The sequence below is a fragment of the Cryptosporidium parvum genome, chromosome 7, assembly GCF_000165345.1.
Source record: "Cryptosporidium parvum Iowa II chromosome 7, whole genome shotgun sequence".
NCBI lineage: Eukaryota > Apicomplexa > Conoidasida > Eucoccidiorida > Cryptosporidiidae > Cryptosporidium > Cryptosporidium parvum.
Genome location: NC_006986.1, coordinates 965,213 through 985,938, shown reverse-complemented (window position 1 = coordinate 985,938; position 20,726 = coordinate 965,213). Strand labels below are relative to the sequence as shown.

The 20,726-nt window shown below is 32.6% G+C and overlaps 4 protein-coding genes across 4 annotated transcripts; 1 reads left to right on the top strand and 3 right to left on the bottom strand.

Annotated features, from left to right (window-relative positions):
• Positions 1-117: 117 nt before the first annotated feature.
• Positions 118-9,846, top strand: cgd7_4340 (very large secreted protein, signal peptide; the record flags this gene model as incomplete). The annotated part of the gene is made up of 1 exon (XM_628586.1): positions 118-9,846. One exon carries the CDS (start codon positions 118-120, stop codon positions 9,844-9,846), a length of 9,729 nt encoding a protein of 3,242 aa, XP_628588.1.
• A 2,111-nt stretch (positions 9,847-11,957) lies between these two features.
• Positions 11,958-13,742, bottom strand: cgd7_4330 (glycoprotein, putative; the record flags this gene model as incomplete). The annotated part of the gene is made up of 1 exon (XM_628585.1): positions 11,958-13,742. One exon carries the CDS (start codon positions 13,740-13,742, stop codon positions 11,958-11,960), a length of 1,785 nt encoding a protein of 594 aa, XP_628587.1.
• Positions 13,743-13,945: 203 nt separating this feature from the next.
• On the bottom strand, positions 13,946-14,977 carry cgd7_4320 (signal peptide, secreted protein; the record flags this gene model as incomplete). Its single annotated transcript, XM_628584.1, has 1 exon — positions 13,946-14,977. One exon carries the CDS (start codon positions 14,975-14,977, stop codon positions 13,946-13,948), a length of 1,032 nt encoding a protein of 343 aa, XP_628586.1.
• Positions 14,978-15,539: 562 nt separating this feature from the next.
• Positions 15,540-20,537, bottom strand: cgd7_4310 (extracellular protein with a signal peptide and 4 SCP domains; the record flags this gene model as incomplete). The annotated part of the gene is made up of 1 exon (XM_628583.1): positions 15,540-20,537. One exon carries the CDS (start codon positions 20,535-20,537, stop codon positions 15,540-15,542), a length of 4,998 nt encoding a protein of 1,665 aa, XP_628585.1.
• Between the last annotated feature and the right edge of the window lie 189 nt (positions 20,538-20,726).

Sequence of the window (20,726 nt, the reverse complement as noted above, 5' to 3'; positions counted from 1 at the left end):
CCTAGATCTCCGTCGTAAATTGCATGTAATTGGTCGAAAACTATGGAAAATCGATTCAAAAAGAGTAAATGTGTATCTCGTAATAAATTGGGGAATTGGTGAATTAGAATCTCAGAAATGATTCTCCCACTATCAAAGTGGTGCATTCTGTCATTTTTTCTTACTTTTGCAATACATTTAAATTTTCTAGAGGCTAACCCTGGTGGGGAAATATTTGCTATAGTAGCGTCATGTTTAAAATATAACCCAGGATATGATCTTCCAAAGTTTTCTTCCTGCTCTTCGGGAGATTTTAATGAAATAAGTGAAGCTTGTATCCAAGAAATCTCGGTTTGGATTCGGTCAAAAGAGGGGAGATACATAAGTTTATTAAATAAAGAGGATGACAAGAAATTGGAGACAATTTCAGAGCAAGAGATAATGGGGGATATTCTTGACTCTAACAATTTTATTTCAATGATGAATGAAATCAAGAATTCTTATTCTTCTGGAAAAGATAAGTTAGGCTGTCCCATAAATTGCAATTCCAAGATAACTGGTGTATTGCAAAATTTGCAATTACCCTCTGAAATTGTGAATACAGTCCAATCATTTCTTTGTAGCAGTAAGAGCTTTTCTGTTGAGACTTGTGTTGAATCTGTGGAGATGAATATTGAGGTTCTTTTGGACCAAGATAACAAAAAGGTGAGTACATTCCACAGATCCACAGCTTTGAGGATTTGCTACAATATTGGACTCACATTTGGTAGAAGTCCTGTATTTTTGAGCCATATATTTGACCTCTTGGCTTTTGATCAATCCATCCAAGAACAACTTGGAGTTAGTATTTCTCAGTTAACTGGTAAAAGCTTTACAAGGTTGAGTTTAGAACCAGAAATTATTTATATTTTTGATTCAATTCGTCAAATTAGGATTAAGGAAATTTATAAGATGGAAAAAAGAGAACAATCAATAGATGCTGAAATGTCAAATAGTAGTTATAGAAACAAAAACGACGTTTTGGATGCAAACTTTCCAAAAACTCAAGACAAAATTGAAGAATATTCTTTTTCTGAATGCCAGTTTGCGAGTGACCTTCTTCTAAAGTTATATTTGATTCCAATGCAAAAGTCTGAGCTTCTCTGTAGACTTTTCTTCCTTTACAGAGGTCTCAGATTAACAGAGGAGAGGAATGAGCCAACTCAGATCCCAGAGCTTGTAAGCTCCAGAAAAGCTTTAAAAACACAGATTGAAACTTCTCTGATGGATTTTGGGATTAAAAAAAACTCTATGCTTAGGCTTTCCAGATTTAAATTATTCAGTTGCATTGAATCCCTTCTAGATGGAAAGTTAAAGATGGAAATTTCTGTTGCCTTTGGAACATGTTATTTCATTTACAGAGGAGTAAATAAAGACCTGATAGAACTGTTTGATATTAACACTGCATCTTTTGTTTCTCTGGTATTAATTTGGCTTTCTCAAAATACAAGCTCTGACTATTTCCCATATATAAGCTCCTCAGAAAAGGCTATTTATACCTCAACTTTTGGTAGAAGTGTGACTTATTCTCTTTTGCAAATAATGAATGATGGATTTGATATTAACGAGTGTAGGAGACACCTTGAAGTTCTTAATAGCCACGAACCATTTTTAAGCAAAGGATATAAATACAAACCGGAGTTTCCCTTCATCAGAATGGTGAACCCCAGTCCGATTAAGCAAGAATATATTAGTTTAATTTGCAATGAGAATAGCCTTATTTCCCAGATATTCTCTAGAATTAACCCTCTTAGAGAATTTATCCCAACAACCCAGCCAACAATGATCTCTTTTAGGACTTCCAGCCCAGGAGAAGATTCTAAAGGAGGTCAAAAGAGTATTATGGGAACCAAAGAAATCTTCGATGCCACTTTACAGCTTTACTTTGCTGGGGATGTTCCAAGAGGATATCTAATGAATGCTGTCTCCTTTTCAATTGTTGGCTTGAAAGCCTTTCTGAGGAATACTCTAACATTCTTATCTCAAGAAACTATTATGGCAAGATATGATGAAATTAAAAAGGGACAGGTTATAGTAACTCCCTTTAGTGATGTTCTCTCTCTGATGGGAATTTCTGGAAGTTATAGTAACCAATTAAACACTCAGGAACAACTTATGTTTACTAATAAGTATATTTGCAGTGGTTCTTCTGAAAACATAGATGTTAGAATTAAAAGTTCCAATATTGTCAAGTACTTTGGATCTCCTTTTTATATGGTAGCCAAGGATTCAAAAAATACTTCAAACAATATGTTCAACTTTTTGAACTGTGTGGATGAATTTCTTTTGCTCAACTGGAATAACTCCAGGTATTCTCTGCTTAAGTCTGATCCAATCTTATTTTGCAGTTTAATTGGAATCTATCTAGCCAGAGATTATAGTTATATTCAATCAGAGATCAACAAATATGCAATAAGTGTAACGTACTATGATATGACTGGTAATACTTTGCCTCCAAAATGTATGGAAGTAATCTTCTCAAATATACCATACATTAAAGATATTGAGGACAGAACAATTCTATCAAAGAGCTTTATAGAATGTGTGGAGAGATATTCCAATTTGACTGACTTTATTCCAAAAGACCAGCTAGAATCTCTTTCTGAAACCTTTTCTATTTATGTACTAGAATATGTGGATAAACCTTTGGCTCTACATCCTTCATCAATATATAGAAGACTCCTTACTTTTATCCTGGAAAAGCATCCTAATATTGGAAAAGATAAAGCTTCAAAGATTATCTCATCTTTGAATCCAATATACGGCTTTAACTATGGCCAATTAATATCTAAGTTAACTGAGAACAATATTCCCTTTAAGGAAAGTGCAATGATTACTGGTTTCATTGGTAACAAACTTGATGGTAATACTAAAAAGTTGGATTTTGATTTTATTAACTGGCTCGGAGATTATTCTGGTTATTACCTACCATTCCAAAACCATCCAGGTTTAAAAGAAAACATCCTCAAGCTTTTTGCAGAAGAACATATGGAAAAAGATGACTGTATTAAGAAAGTCAATGAATTATTTGATAAATTCCAAGTTCCTATAGATACAAGTGTCGACTTAATCTGCGATGAATGGGGAACTCTCTTTGAAAACTATCCGAGAAAGAAATCCTATAGGAAACTTGTCAACTTAATTCGCCAAAACGTTGATTCTGTCTCAAAAACCCAAAAAGATACAATTAACCTTCGAATTACGCGTAGTCATCCTATAGGTATTTCTACAAAAGTAACTGTTGGCCTCAGAAATGTACCAATCATTTCAATTATCCCTACTCTTGCTAACAGAGGACTCTTAGACCTCACAAAGGAAGTGTTCAAAGGTTTTCAGACAGAATCCCGAGCATCATTATTTGTGGACCAAGAAAATGAAATGGATATTTCAGCCGAGACCCTTGGCTTAAATGATGGAGATATCCTTACTCTAATAGTGAGCGAATTGGAACCTGAAGTTTTTGATATTGAAGTTTCTTGGAAGGATGCAAATACAAGGAAAGAAGGAAGTTTGCAGTTTAGTATAAAAGATACACCTCTTAGACAATTTCTCGAGGAGTTGTATAAAAAAAAGGATCTCAATGACAGAATTATTAAACTTGTACTGTTTCCAAATGGGAAGATGTTGGACCCTCAGTCAGACGATTTAGATCAAAACATTTCAAAACATGGAATTGGAACTTCAAATAAAGTAGAACTTGTAACATTGTTGAAAAATGTTTCATTGCTTAATTTGAGTCTTATTTGGAGAAATCCCTCATTGTTGGAAGTTATACCTTCCATAGATGATCAAGATAACCAAAAAGAGAACTTTATAAGTAAAGAAATACAAATTTCGTCCAATGAGGTTTTGAAAAACTTATTTACCGAAATTAAAGCTACTCTAATGGATGAAATGTTTAGTAATAGAGATGAGTTTGGGGTTGAAAAGTTTGAGGTAGTTTCTATTGAAATACTTGGAGATACACAGAAGACTAATGCATTGGTACTGGATAATGTTCAAAACATTATTCAGAATGACCTTGAAAAATATAACTCACCTATTTCCGACTATAAAATCAGAGATCACGACAAAATCTTGGTGAATCTTATTGTTGAACCTTTTAAGACACTAAATATTGTTTCCAAGTCACAGAAATTATCCTATGTAGCAAAGATAACAACCATTCCTCATAATTTTAAGAATAAGTCTGAACATACATATGGATTATTCCACGTTTTGAACATGATCTTAGAAAATAATATTGATTTGTATGATATTCTCGTTCATGAGAAGTATTTTATTGACAAAAATGAGGCAAAGAATATCAAAGGACATTATGTTAACATTTCTCCAATAATCAAAACATTCAATTCTGCTGAGAAACTTGCTCAGAATTCTCTTATACTTTTAAATAGCAAGAAATCAGTCAAAAAAGAATGGATTTCTCTCTTAATTATCTTGAAGGATAATCCTGCAATTAGCAAAACTATTCGATTCCAAAATGTTATGAATTCTAACAAAGTTTCGAGTATACTAGTAAAAAGTTTTGGAAATTACATTAAGCCTGAGAGCCTCTTTACTAAAAATGGTAAAGAAATTAAGTTAACTGGAAATAACATAAATATCATATTTAATGATTTTTCTCTGAAAGATAATGATGTCTTATATTTGACCTGCATTAAACATTCATTTGATACTGTAGATGGGAAAGAAAGAAGCAGTAGTTTTGGAGGTATTAGTTTTGAAAGAGTTGAGGAGCTTTTAAGTTCATATGGTTACATCATTCAAAACTCTGATCAAACAAGAAACGACTTTTTAAGCCATGGTGAAACTTCAGAATACCCAAAAAATTTTAATGATCTTTCTCATATAGAAATGTTTTTGAGGCAACTTATACCAAATATTAACTCTGAAAGACTAATCAGTGAATCAAGAGATTACATTTTACAGCCAAATTATAGATTCCCAAGTGCTCTTGATAGACTGGCCCCTCTTTTGACGGAGGATTTCCTTGGTCAGCCAATTAAAAACAATCTCATCAATGATTTGAATGAGAAATATGGACTATTGAGTCTTAGAAAAGGGGATCTTTTTGATTTCTTGGGCTGTATTCGATCATTCAGGAGCTTCTTTTTTTATAATAGACCCAAAAAGGATGTTTATACTGCTAGTATTTACAATATTTGTAATAAAATGGGAAATTTACTTTTTAGAAGAAAATCATGGCTGACGGAACAAGGAGTTTACGGAGCTTTTGTCTCAACTTTGGAGGAGGAGTTATTGAATCCAATTAATATTGAGAAGGAAAGTATATTCTTAAACCCAGTCAATATTCTCGGATTATTGGGTCCAGAATGTATTGAAATCTCCAAGAATTCCTTGGAAAAGTTATATTTAAATTCCAGCCAAATTGAGGGTCTTGAAATTCCAAAAATAGTTGATTTTGACAGGGTTTGTACAGAAATTCAGTCTTTTATCAATAATTATGATGAATCCACTGGCGAATACGAAAAGATTGTTCAAGTTCTCCCTGCATATAGGTTGAGTAGAGCAATTGATACTCTCTTTCCTAAATTCTGGGTAGAAAACACATTTGGTGCTTTGCTTCCAGATATTTCTGAGGTTAAATATGCTATTGGTCCTCTTTTCGATTTTTCTAAAACATTTCAATTTATCAGAAATTATTTGGAGGTCCATTTAAATCTTCTGGAACAATATCCCAACTGTATAATTATATTAACATTCTTGGTTATTAGAAATACTATGATTAGTTCTAACATTGATCCCTTAGTCTTTTCAAGAAAGCTTGTTCAATTTGTATTAGAAAAGGAATATGAAGAAACCAAAAGACTTAGTTTTACTATAAATCAGATTTTGAATATTATAGGAAAAAATCCTTATATTCATTTATCTGATATTAATCATAAAACAGGAAATTCTTGGATTTGGAACACTATTAAAGGAAATCAAATTCAGGAAATCTTAGATCTAAAAGCAAATCTCAAACACTCCAATAAATTTTTGCTCATTTTCAACCAATCTGAGAACTTGTGTCCTGTTTCCTTAGCTCCTACAGAACCAAACACCAAGTTAGGAGAAGATGTTCAAGCTTTAATAAACTATTTCACAGAAGGTATATTAACAAAAAATAATCAACTAGGAGGGATCTCTGAAAGGTTTAAAATCAATGATCTGACTTTGATTTCTGAGAATTTGGATCACTTTAAAGGAGATAGTTTCTACAAGATCATAAAATCAAATATACTGGATATAGTTAAAAATAACACTAAAGAGATGAAGAAAGCCATAGGTTATTCAGATTCTGGGAATTATAATCATGAATACGTACCTTTCATTGTAGCCTATAATGTTGTTTCAAATGTCAATAGAAATGAAAGAAAAAAAAGTGAATTAATGCATAGCTTTCTCAAATTCTTTATTCAGGAGATCTTTTTGAGTTTGGGAATTCTAATTGGAAACATTGAGGTAGAGCATATTACTGAGAATCTTTTAGAGCATTTTGATTGGTATAAAATGAATGTTTCAAAAGATAACCTCATTACAGCCTTAATTGAAGCTTCTCCAATAAACTCTGCAACATTTATTGATTCAGAAAAAAACCAAGCAATCTCAGAAATAGCAGATTTAATTATCAATATCTTAGAATCAGAAGATCCTATTAAAACTACTGGTTACCAAGCTTTATCTACAAGTAATTATTTGGACCTAAGACTTACACCAAGAGTTCACTTTTATAAATCCTTCAAAAATTCAAAGTTCAGGATAGATAAAGATAATATAGAAGATATTAACAGAGTTTTGTCTAAAAAAGAAGGTTATCCTGAGAACATTCTTAAATTATTTAATAATCATCTTCAAGAATCTGTCAAGATCTTTAATAGTGAAATTATTCATGTGGGAAGATTAGGAAAAATGGTACTTTCTCCAAGACAAGAACACATTGGAGCTATTTTCCTCTCTTATGGTTATTTTAATATTCAACCATCTAGTTTGTTAAACAACTTTAATCATATTCATTGTTTTTCCTCTGTATTAAATATAATTACTGATGAATCAAAAAGACTGGATCACTATTATCAAATTTGCATGAGTATTTGTACTGAAGTGGATGAGATCAGCTTTTCATCTTGTGAGAAATTACTAATTCAATCAATAGTTTCAACATTGTTGTCTTATGAATGGCCTCAACCTCTTAAAAGACTTGTCTCATTCCTCAAATATGAATATGTTTTTGATCATGATCTTGAGACTCTAAGGGAAATTTATTTAGATGAGAACACTAAAAGGTTATCTGAAGAATGGGTAGAATTGTTCAAAAATATGAAATACTTTTCAAACTTTTATGATATAATTAACGACTTCAAACCACGTGTCAATCAAATTCTTGTTAACAAAAATATCAAAGAACCAAATTCTGGATTTGGACTAATTGATTTCATTGGAGAACTTATTTCCTGTTGGACTAGAGAAACTGGTGAAGAACGTATAAAGAAATTCCTATTCACTTATGGATATCCAGTAGAACTATTAAAACCTCTTTCAAATATTTGGCCAGGAGATGGTCGAAATAGAATAAATTTGACAGTCACAACTCCCGGAAAAGGGACTTTGAAAAAGCTCAGAGACTCATTAAATCAAGAAATTCAAGTTAGAGGATTGGACATAGAGAAAGATTCTGATTCTTTTGTGAATGAAATGATTGAAAGATTGACTAAACAAATTCTAGGAATTAATATTAGACTTGTAGAGAAGATTCCAAGTTCCATGCATAAGTTTCAAAATATTAAAATGGCTGAAAATGGAGTTGATATAGAAAATTTAATCTCCAAGCTTGATAAAAATGGTCCAATCAGTATATATATCTCTTTAAATGATTGTATTTCTGAAACAAATAAACAAATTAACAATCATTTGGATTTATCTTATTCTGCCATCCTTTCTTTTTGTGTGGGAATTATCAATGAAATATCATATAAGAAGATGTCTAATTTAAATGAAATGAGTCAAAATCATTTCTTTTCTAAATTTTCCGATGCCAGGAATGAACTTTATTTTGTGACTATATTTTATGGACTCCAATTCGCCTTAAACAGAATTTTCCAAGGAATCATCTCAAAGAATATGATTAAGGATTATTTATTGCTTATGACACATCAATTATATCAGTTAAATAATGAACTTGGAATATTTAACTTTGTAACTGGATTTATTATCAAATTCAGACTTCCAATAGACCCACATATTCTTTCATATTATTTGAAAGAAGTTATATTAAACTTGAATTCTGGAATTAATATTGACAAGTCTGATGAAATTAAGATTTATCAAAACATTCCTGATATCATTTTATCCAATAAAGGTTTTTATAAATTAGTTTATGAAGCCACAAAACAACTCTTTGATAATGTTGGAGATGAATTAGAAGAAAACCATTTCAAGCTTTTATTCAAAGAAAAGAATCTTCAAGAATTGATTGAAAGAGGATTTAATCCCATTAATATTCAAGAATTCACTAATAAGATTACTAACAAGGGACAAAAAGACATAATTTTTGAATTTGGAAAAGAACTTGGAATGAATTCTCTAAGCTTTAAGCTAATTTATATTCACAAGATACTACAGTCAAGGATTCTTGAGATATTAAAAGATAAAGAAATTTCAAAGATTCAAAGACAATTTATCACAAAAGTTGGTTCTAATCTCTCACCAATGGATAAATTAGTATATGAATTAATTTATACATACAAAGAAAATTGTGTTGTGGAAATGATCAGAAAGTATACGTCTGAAACAAAAGAAATCAATAATGGACCTCATTTTGAGTATGCATTCAAGCTTTGTGAAGAATTACTAATTCCAATCGAAAAAATAACTCATGATATTGACAAAACCTTTGGATTCGACTATTTTGGAGGAATTGTTAATTGTGATCGAATTAGGATTAACGAAGATATTGAAAAATTAAAGACCGATATAAGTATTATATTAAATTATCTAAACAATTTTAATTTAATCACATCTTTTTTTGAACTAAAACAAACAAAAGACTTAAAGCTTGAAAAGACTATTCAATTTGTTGATAAGAAGATTGAAAGGAGGTCCAATAAACCTAAGATTCTTCGTTTCTTTAATAGTTGGGATCAACCTGTTAACAAGAAAATTTTGATGGAGATCAAAATTAGAAAGAATATCTTTAATTCCATCTTATCTTTTCTGGATAACCATGTCTTTATGGTAATTCCAATGTTTAGAAAAATTTCTGACTTACTCAAGAAGAATTTAGATATTATTGAATATCAAAAGATAAAAAGGACTCTTTCTAAACTAGTTCTTACTTTAGTCACTATCAAAGATCCATACTCAGTTCCAAGCATTATTAAGAATAATTATAAGATTAGAGCTGAATATCTCAGAGAGGCAAGTAATTACAAGGCCAAAATTTCTTCCCATGAAAAAAAAGATATTCAAATCTTTGGAATTAGTCTGCTTCCTTACTACTTGAAAATTTCTTGGTATATTTACTATTTATCCACCATTTCTGATGAAACCAATGTACTATTGAACCAACTTCCTAACTTCAAGGTAGCTAAAATTAACAAAAGTAAGAAAAAGAAAAGAAGAATAGGTATTTCCGGTATCTCTCTTAGCAAATTCAGAAGGAATCAAACAAAAGATCATCTTAAATCAAACTCTTCATCAAAATCACTTAATATTGATTCTGGTGATAAAGCCGATATCAATAATGAAAAGAAGAATAAGGACTTAAACTTATTTAAAAGAATCAATAGATACTTCAAAAAACATATGAAGAAAAAAAAAGTATAATCTATTTTGATAGTTATAGAGTAGTATATTCATCTAGCTAGTTACATTATATAAAGAGTAATTAACAAGGTTATTCTGTATTTTGAATTTCAACATTGGTTTTGTTGCCAATATTGTAATATTATTTAAGATTGTTAAAAAAAAAGTTATTTAAATTAGAACTTGTTTCTTTTTAAGAACAAAACAATAGAAAACTTACCAAATTCTCAATATATTTTGGGAAACCTGCTCTTAGCCTCCAATAGCCCAGAGGTCCATGATAATATTCCGTAGAATTGTGGAATTTTTGACTATTTTCCAAGCTTAAACTGAATCTATCCAAGTATTCATTCTTTAGGACTAAATTACCTTCAGATTCAAATTATTTTGGTTGAAAAGACTAAATTTTTACACTTACCTATAATTTCTTCATCTATTGCAAATAAAAGTTTGAAACCATTACCGGAATGAAAAGCGTCAAAATGTTGACTTTCTGGAATGCCATATTCACGGCCTAAAATCTTTCTACTTCTTGCTATATTTTGAAGAAACTCATTTTTGCAAGACCCTTTTTTTGAATCATGCTTTCTGTATTCTTTGGCCGGATTATTTCCTTCTTGACTGGATTCTAAACAACTACTTGTGCTTTTCAGATCAAAAATCCTTTTAGAGCATAGAGTTTTTAGTATAAAAATTAAGTAATTCAAACTCAAATTCGAAATAGGAACCAAGTCTAGATTTAACCATTCCCCTTCTTGATATTTATTAAGGAAGAAATGCTTGAAGGATTTTCCAGCTTCATGTATCACCATCTGGTCCAATGAAAATTGAATACTCATTATTAATTCTTTATCTTCCATAATTCTTAAAGTAACAGGGAGCCTCTCCTTTGGAGGGAATTGGAAAGCAACCTTAAGAAAACCCCTATCTGCTTTTATCCCAGGAAAACTCTCATAAAGTATATTGGTTATTTGAATTGAGTTGCTTTTACATCTCTCCTCAAAATAACTAATCAAACATTCAAATCTAGAGTTTGCAGGCATATTCTTGAAGCTCCATCCAATCTGAAGTGGATTCAATGCTTCCCCTATAAAAGCAGATCCAAAAGCTACCAAAGGAGAATCTGTTTTTACAATACCCCCTAAAGCCACCTGGGAGTTATCAGGTCTAACTGCAGAAACTCTGAATGTATTTTCAGTCCAATCCATTATCAATTGGAGATCTTCTGTGCTATTCTTTGATATAAATAAAGGAGAACTATCGTAAAAGAAGCCACTACTCTTATTGTCTTTAGAAAAGAGATATATCTTACATTCCTTGATAATAATGTTTAATAAATTCTTCAAGTCCCTTCCTATGAAAATAATTTTAATTGGATTTGAACTTGCACCATATTTAATTCTCATGCCTAACCTAAATCCATTAGGATTCAAATTTAAGGGAAATCTGAAGGTATTGAAAAACTTTACTGTACTAATTATAGGGTCTTTATCTTGATCTAGGTTCTCTCCTGAGAATCCCTCTTGTCTTTGAATCCCCTCAAACTTTTCTAATTGGCTCTCATAGTTTGTATCATTTCTTGATCCTTCAAAAAGAGATCCATAACCTAAGTTTGTAATGAATAGATTTTATGATCTCCAGATAACAAAGAAAGGAGGTTTGAAGTTGTTCAACCTCACCTCATATTTTCGTTAAACTTACTTTGATCAAAAACTTCTGTCTCAAGGTCAATTTTTGACATGTAAATTCCACTCTTGGAATCCATCCTTAAATCTTGGAATATTTTAAAGGGAAATCCGGCATAGTTATTTTCATGATTGAAATAAAAACTAGTAAATATTAATGAAAAAGTGAAGAAAGAAATTAATGAAAAATAGAACTTATACATGGTCTTTCTAAAAAAGATAATACTAATTTTTTGGATGATTATTTCTATCACAGGACAAAACGTTAAGTTACCAAATTTGCACACGATAATTGCAAAATGTGATCTCTGTTAGAGTTTTGTTAAAATAATTGAGAGAACTCCAGCAAAACAATAGGAAATAATAGATTTGGTTCCCTTTTATCTAGTAATTTTAAATTAAGTTTTAAGTAAAAAAAAACTTCAGTAGAATCAAACCTTAATGCATTTAAAACCATGATAAAAAGCTATCCATCCATGATCCAGAGCTTGTAGACTTTGTAGTAGTTGTAGTGAAAGGAGTTGTTGTAGTAGTTACAGGGTTTGTAACATTTTGAATAACCTTAGAAATTTCATCGGAGGGAAAACTAATAGAAGGTGAAAGGCCTTTGTATACTCTCCAATAAACTAGAGGTTGGTATGTTGGACTATCTTGTACTGTTGCTCCATTCAGTTCTTTACTGGGAACATTAATACTTAGTGCGTAAACTCCCTTATAAGTAACATAGAGTTTTGGTTGTTCTTCACTTTCTTCTATTCCAGAATCCAAAATAAGCTTTGACAATATTGCATATCTGGCAATTAATTCCGAACTTTTGATGGAAGACCAAGAAGATGGTGCAGTGCAAGTAGACTTAATGATAGTACAAGTCTTAGTACTTTCAGTTCTATCCAAAGTATTAAAAAATTTGGGACTTAATAGAAAGATATCACCAGAAACCCATTCTCCAGGATTTGGAGTTTTTATATAACTCATTGAAGCAGTTTGAGATGAAGATGGTATTGAGATAGAAATACCTGTTTGACTGAAGTTAATAGAAGCGAAGAGGGTACCACTGGAAGTTAAGGAGAAGGAGATAGGGTAATTACTGCTTATTGGAGAGATAAAACCATATCTTAAAAATGATACATCAGGTTTCCACTCAACTGGAGAAATTATAGATACTGATGCTGATTTACACGAGCTATCATAATTAATGAGATTACATGAAGATAGCTTTGGGGCTTCGAACTCACTTGAATACCTCCATGTAGTTGTAAGCTCTGCTCCAGAGTTATTTTCAAGGACTGCATTTGCAGGTGTGTTAAGATTTGCAAACCTTGGTACTGAGGCTAAAACAGTCATACTGGAGACTAGAATCAAGTATATGAATGCTTTAGTCCAAGCTAGTGTGAGATTTAGTGTTGATGAACTCTTCATTTCTGCATTATACGTCATCTTATCAAAGTGGTCTTCATTATCTGAAGTTAGCTCTAAACAACAAGATTTAAGCTTGACTTTAGCAAGTGTTAGGTAGTCAACATCTGATAAAGTAACAGTAAGAGATGATGAGGATAATAAAGACTTGCTAATGGAAAAAGAAATAGATGCTGTTGCACTTTGTATACTCGGAACAATAACGTATTTTTCTGCTTCAACTATGAGCTTTGGAGGTGCAGTGGTAGTAGTAGTAGTAGTGGTAGTTGTTGTTGTGGTAGTAGTAGTAGTAGAAGGAAGCGAAAGAGAGTTATCAACGTTAGTAATTCCCTGTGATATTGGCGTAGAAACAACTTGAGGGGAAGGACTGTACCCAGAATGAATAGCCCCGTATCTGGCATATTCTGGTACGCAATAAATCTCATTAAAGGAAGAATTTGGAGACATTGGAAGACTTCCTAAAGAGATGTTTTTGGAGCCAAAAGGACTAACATGAATTCTATCTCCGCTCAGACCAATAATTACAGCGCATCGATTATATCCTGATATTGATGGAGTTGTAAACCTCGCTGAGCTGCCAGAAAATACTAACTCAGAAACTCCTCCCTTGCAACTAAAAGTAGCTACAGTCCCTTTGCTTTTCATGTTTAATTTAAATGTTACATCTTTGTCATTGTTAGGAATCATAGTCATTGCCATTCCATTTCCAATACGACCTCCATTTCCAATTACATCAACATAAGTTCCACCCCTTCCATCGCATTGACCATCTTTGCTAAGATAACACCATTCAGGAGGTCCGCTGTTTCCTCCCATACTTAAGATCAGTAAGAAAATATAGAAAAATTTAGATTATAATCACTTTCAGGTAGTGAATGGAATGAAAATAAAGGTACAAATGAAGTCTAATTATGACAATAACGTGTACATGGGAAATAACTATTCACACAGTTTCGGCGGGAACTTGGGCAAGGAAAATTTATTTATTAGTTTCTAGAATAAAAAAAGATTGAATTTAACTACTGACATAATTTGAAAGTTGGTTTCAGCATAAATAATAGTTCGTCAAAGGTTGATGAACGCTGAAGTCTATGTTTGAGCATGCATGAAATAGTCTGTACATAATGCTCAATATTCTTAGAGTGCTTCGAGTAGTACTTGGTAGACATAAATAAGTGGGTTTTCTTCAAAATGGATTTATATTCATTAATAACCTTGGAAACGGGTTTTGTAATTTCAAACATAACTCTTTCAAATGTATTTTTATTATTTTTGGTAAGATTTTTGAATCTATGAATTAAAGTATTAATTTCATTCATTAGTTTAGTAATTCGCCCAAGAATCTGTTCTTGGCTTGAATAAACCCTGTATTTGATATTGTAAAAGGAAATTGTTTTCTTCAATATTGACATATTCGCTTGAAGGTAAAAGAATAAATCAGAAGTTTTACTTTTTTTGTTATTAGTTTCCTTTCTCGAGTCTTCATTTAGTGAATTGCTATCCAAAAGATTGCTATTCTTTTCATAAAAGAGCAATTCTTTGGCCTTAATAATTATCTTCAAAATTTCATTAATTTTATTTCTTGTGTTGATACATTCTTCTAAATTATCCAAGATTGAAACAGATGAAATTGAATTATACTCTAGTTCAAGAATGTCGTAAATATTTGTTAGTTCAATCAAACACATACTAACTATAGGCGATATTAGCTCATCCACGGTATCTAGAGAATATTCTGACATATCGCTCCCAATAACATTTGTATTACCTGTTTTTAATTTTGCTTCGGGATTTACTTCATTCTCTACCTCTTGATTATCTATTTCCAAGAGAATACTCGTGGCTTTCAAATTCGAGCTTTCAGATCCGGAACTCTCACTTTCTTCATCTTTTATAGGCCCTTCCGAGAATCTTAATAAACTAGTCTCTTGAAAATGTGCCAGTCTATTCTGAATTTCAAAATCGGAAGTGAAAATCACCAAAAAAAAGGTAAGTACCAAAATTTTTGATACAAATAAAGAAATGCAACTAGTTTTCCGTATGTTTGTCATCAATCACCATTCAGAATTATTTCGTTTCAAATCATTGCAAATTTCTATTTTAGTTATTAAATGATTTGTTATTTATTATGTTTGGTTATTTCTTAGTTTGGCGCCTTATTGCGGTTACTTGGGCATTAATAACTAAAATAATTATCGATTTCTTTTGATTTCCAAAGTGAAATTATTTTTTACATATTTCCTTTATATTATTTAATTTTATTTAATTAAATTATATGAAATCTATTGTGACATTCTTATTTACAGAGAAATAAATTTTTACTAAACTAAGTTTTATCCTTCAGTATTAATTTTGAAATTCATGGAGTTGTTTTGGAACACATTTATAGTATCCAAACTATTTTCTTTATTTCACCGTTTTTTTAATCAGTATTTATTCAGCAATTTATTTCCTTTATGACAAGAAAAAAAACAGGTTTTTTAGGCGGGAAACTTGAACCGAAATATAACTCGTATTCTAGACAAACCACTTTGGAATATTTTTCAGATTGGTAGAGAAAACAAAACTGAGATAAATGAAGATTAACATTCACACAGTGCCTAGCTAATTAGCCTAACCTCTTAGTGTTTTAGAAACGCGATTAACTTCGGACAAGGCAAAGCTTATTTTCTCTTGAGCTGCTTCTGATGTTCTAAGTAAATCCTTGCATATGAAAGATTTTGGCTCCTTGTCACAAGGGCATCCGGGATTTTTTGGGTAGACGCTGCAGCTGCACTCTAGACTGAATATATTTCTTGAGCAAGGACAGCCTTCAGATAAGGCATGTCTGCCAGTACAATTTGGATTTACAAAGTCAACTGGATTTTGCAAATCTCTTCTGCAAAGCTTTAATGCCTCGCATTTTTCACTATTCTCGTCTCTACAGAAGCAATTCTTTCTACTTGGGTATGCATAGCATAAAGTGTGGCTAGAGCATTTTAATGGATTTGCGATACATTTCAAGGACAATCCATTCTCATTAGCTCGATCAATACACTCTCGCGAGAATTCTTGTTTTGATTTATCTTTTTTCCCTTCAAAGCTGCTATTATCAATGGTAGAGTCTTGATTAGAACTGCCTGTGGTGTTTGTAACTGCATTATAGTAATGAATTTGAGTTTTTGTTGCTTCAACACTATAACCTCTTACTTTCTCGCAATTTCCGTTTCTACGTACCATTCCGAATTTCCAGGCATCAGTTGGTGTTTCCAAGAATTCTCCGGAGACACACTGACACTGATTAATTGTAAATTGAATTGAGTTATCATCATCATATAAAGTAATCTTTTCTGATTCTTCAGGAGTTACCTGGGGAATACAACCTTCTGAGCATAATCCTGGGCTACATTTTTTGGAAATGGACGAAATACAATTTCTACTGGAAGAAAGCTTTGCAATCAATGGTGTTGCGAGTTTACTTGGGTTCTGAGATATTCCTACACATAGATTTTCACTGCAACATGTTGATCCTGAAGAACATTTTCCGCAGGGATGAGCCTGTGATTCAGGTACATTATTTTCCTTGGCTTCCGAAATTCTTATATAAGGATACTTATTTAGATTAACTGCAGAGTCAAATTGACAAACTACAACAAATCCAGCGTTTGGACATCCTTTAACGACCGAACAACCTACAGAAGAGGCTGTTGCTTGAGACACCGTAATGAAATCCATGACTCTTGGAGTAATTGGAATTGTTCCATTATTTCTTTCATATACTTCTTCAGCTGAAAACCAGGAATCGACAATCTTCAAAGGAGAATTTCGTTCGTCGTATTCTTCACCTATCTCAGAAGAATAAACAACCTCACTCTCTCCACCTCTGTATGGGAACTCGTGAGGACTATTATTGTTCTTTCCTGCCAAACAAACTGTAGCCCAGTTTTGAGCATATCCCTGTAGAGAATAATCCCATTTTAACATATTCATATTAACTGAATTCTCACCTAATTTGCTTCGTTTCTTATTCAAAGCATAAAGAATAGGCCTTGAATCTAGTATTGTTAATTTTCCCTTGAGTTCAGTTTGTAAAGCTGATGAAAGAGCTTGAGAAACTGTATTACCATTTCTTCCATTAGAAATAAGCTCCAAATCTAATAAGTTGTTATGTGTTACAAGAACACTTGGAGAATCCAATCTAGTTGTATTTACACTTATACAACTTCCTCTAATCAAGGCTTTTCCATCCTGTAGTAATCCTGATTGAGGAGAACTTCCACTCTTCTTTTTACTGCATGTACATTGGTTAAAAATGTAATGATCATAGAAAGGATCACTTTCTTCCAATGGTTTTAGGCATTGTCCTTTACAGTTCAGATCTTTGCAGCTCTTGTAAAAAGAGGAACTACATGACTTTCCATCTTCATTACTGAGGGAAATATCATTACATACTGAGAAATCTTGTCCAATACTATTTCCGCCTACACAAAGGTTATTTTCACAACAACTTGCTTTCGATCCACAACAACTGCATGGAGCTTTTGGAATATTTAATCCATCTTCTATTGGCTTAAAGGGATATTCTGTTTTGTCGAGATGATTGAACTGACAAACTACAAAGTATCTTCCTTCTGGACAATTTGAAAATATTGAACAACCAACAGAAGTGGCATGAGCACTAAATAGTTGTTTTGCTGAATCGGGGAGGGATTTTCCATGCTTATTTAAAGATTCAAGAAAATTTTCACCTTGAATATTACCATTTGTTGAGATTAGTGGTTTAGCCCAGCTAGCTACTATGGATGCTACATTATTTGGTAGTAGTGTCTCATTAGCTGGAGATAAGTAAGTTAGAGGAGGAACTCCATTGATTTCAAAGAACCTATTTAGGGATGCAATTTGGCATTGTTTTGCTGAAGACTTAGCAATTCCTTCTAATGTGAAGTCGTAAGCCAATTTGTTCATGTTTGTTGCAAATTTACCCACAATACTTCTGAAACTATTGATTGCAAGCAAAAACTCTTGTCTAAATTTGTCAGTTAGATCTTTTTGAGTGAAAGAATCATCCTCTGGTAAATCCATAAAGACGTCAGACAATAATGTAATGTTGTCGTTATCCACAGAGAATCCCATTCTTTCAATATTAGCAGTTATATTACCTTCAATAGAATCCATTACTGTCTCACTATATTCTTCTTCAAAGCCTGGAAGCTTGAGACACAAACCATGAGAGTTTACCAAACCAAACAAGTAACCATAAGTTGCTATGGGATATGGAGTAGAAACTCCATCTATCATTAACATACGGTTAAATCCATCAGTGGTAGTATTTCTGTTGTAAATTTCCTCAATAAGAGTTTTGTTAACTTCTAAAGCCTCGGGATTTGCAAAGGCAAGTTTGCTCATATTTTCTGGACTTACACAGAAACATTGGTGAGCTAAATATGAACTACTTGGATTCATGCAGTTAACCTGACAATTTAGTTGGTTACAAGGTCTCACAAAGGCAGATCTGCAACCTCCATTCTGACGGTTTTCCAGAATTGGGGGAACAAAAGTAATACTAGATTGTGATATATCAATACCAACACAGAGATTGTTTTCACAGCATGTAGAACCTCTTCTACAACGACCACAAGGTCTTCTTTGTTGCAGGAGCAGGAATGGATCAGCTTCAATATGGAGATAAGGTAAGTCATATTCTAGATATTTGATATCCAAAAGCTTTCTTCTTGAAATTGATTCTTTAACGTGCATTGGGTCTTTGAAGTTTGGATAGTTGTATTGGCAAACAAGAACTGTCTTAATACCATTTAGTTTACAGTTAGTTGCTATAGAACAACCAACACCTGTTGCTTCTGCTCTTAGAATCATTCTATAGTTATAGAAGTCTTTTCCATAGTTATTTGTAACATTGTAGAAATCAAAGGTTTCACCTTCAGAATACCAACTTTGTACTGCATCTTCTATAATCTGGATTGGATCAGCATTTCCTAATTGCATATTAGCCATTTCCTGATCATCAATATCAACTGGAATGGAGGATGTCTCATTTAACAGATACAATGTCTCACCAGATCCTCCTCTGTATGGCCATTTGACAAATGGTGGGAAGGTTCCATTGATACCCAAGAATTCTGAGAATTGATCTTCAGACTCACAAATTTGTTTGGCTCTGACTCTAGAATAACCTTCGAGAGTGAAATCATACATTAACATTGCCATATCAGCAGCAGGTTGAGATGATCTGACAGTATTCAAATTATTCAAAACTGCTGATCTGATGCTATCTGAAGAAATAATTTTGGCTCCAATATTAATCTCTTCAGGCTCTTGTTCTTCATGATTTCCACCTACATCTGGAATTTCAATAACTTTTGGAGCATCTCCATTGACGTTTCTGCAGACTCCGTGAAGATAGACTTTCTTATTTTTCCAGCCCTCAGTATAAGATAACTGAGGGTCGAGGGGAAGTTGATCAAAAAGAAGCATGTCTTCAATAAGTTGTTTGGAAGTACATAAACATTGGTTTATAAGAATTCCTTCAGGAACCTGATGCTTATCTACACATGCATCAGGACAGTTCGAGCTTGAACAGGTTTGGTAATACTTATCCAAGCAATAGGAAAGATCATCATTATTTTCGTTAATTGGATCTGAAAAAGTACATTTTGGACAGGATGATCCAATGTCTCTTCCAACACACAGATTTTGATAACAACATTTGGCTCCAAAACCACATCTTCCGCATGGCTGACGTTGAGGTTCAGTGAGATTGAAAGCCTTGTGAATATGTGCATAAGGGGGGACTTCTGGGTCAGGCTTATCACTAAATTGGCAAACAACAACAGTTCCAACATTATCATGACAGTTTGTTTGGAAAGAACATCCAACAACAGTGGTCTTGGCTAAAACAAGCTGTAAGTATGGTTCTGCATACTGGTAAGAATTTCCAATATCCCATTTAAAAATGTTTGAAAAATCTGTTTGTCTTGGCAAGAAAGAACTTGTATTGTTCCACTGTTGAACAAGATCACAGACCTTATCCATTACTGTCCTAGGATCTGCACTATGGAGTTGGGGAGAAGTGGCTATTAGTTCTCCCTCAGCTCCTTTGTATGGCCATACATTAGGGCTTTGGAGAACTTCTCCAGTAGAACATATCCTTTGAGCTGAGTTGGTTGCATATCCTTCAATTGTGTAATCCCAAGCTAACATGTTCATATTTGCAGCTTTCTCTCCTTCTACAGATCTGATTTGATTCATACAATTCAAAATAGCAGCTCTGATATCCGGGATATTTTTTGCAATATTCTCAGGTGACTTGCCAATTTTGGAGTAGTAAGTGTTATCACTTTCTTTGAAGGTTTCACCATTGTTAAGATGTAAGTTCCAGGTTTCAGACATATCATTTTTGTTTGTGTTTTCACCATTCAATAGCTCAAGTGTTACGTTTCTATTAATCTTCTCAAAATCATTATCTATACTGACATAGTTTTCTAGATCTTCTGTGTGGGATTCAGTATTACCTATTTGATTACTAGCTGGGTCGCTTAAAATGCTCAAATCCTGCGAGGCAGAAAGTCCAAAGTAAAAGATTGTCAAGAGAAAAACCTTTTTGAAAAGTTCCATATTCAAAGTCTTCTTGTGAGCCTTAAGTATTTTAAGATTCTTGCAATCTTTTAATTCAAATAAAAATCCTCTGAATCAGAATAATGAAAAGAAATTAGTACAGTTCTGCTAGTGCAGAAAAAAATTGTCTCTGTTGTTTTAATAAACAGTATAGATCAGCCCATAGTGCCCCAAATTAAATCCAATATT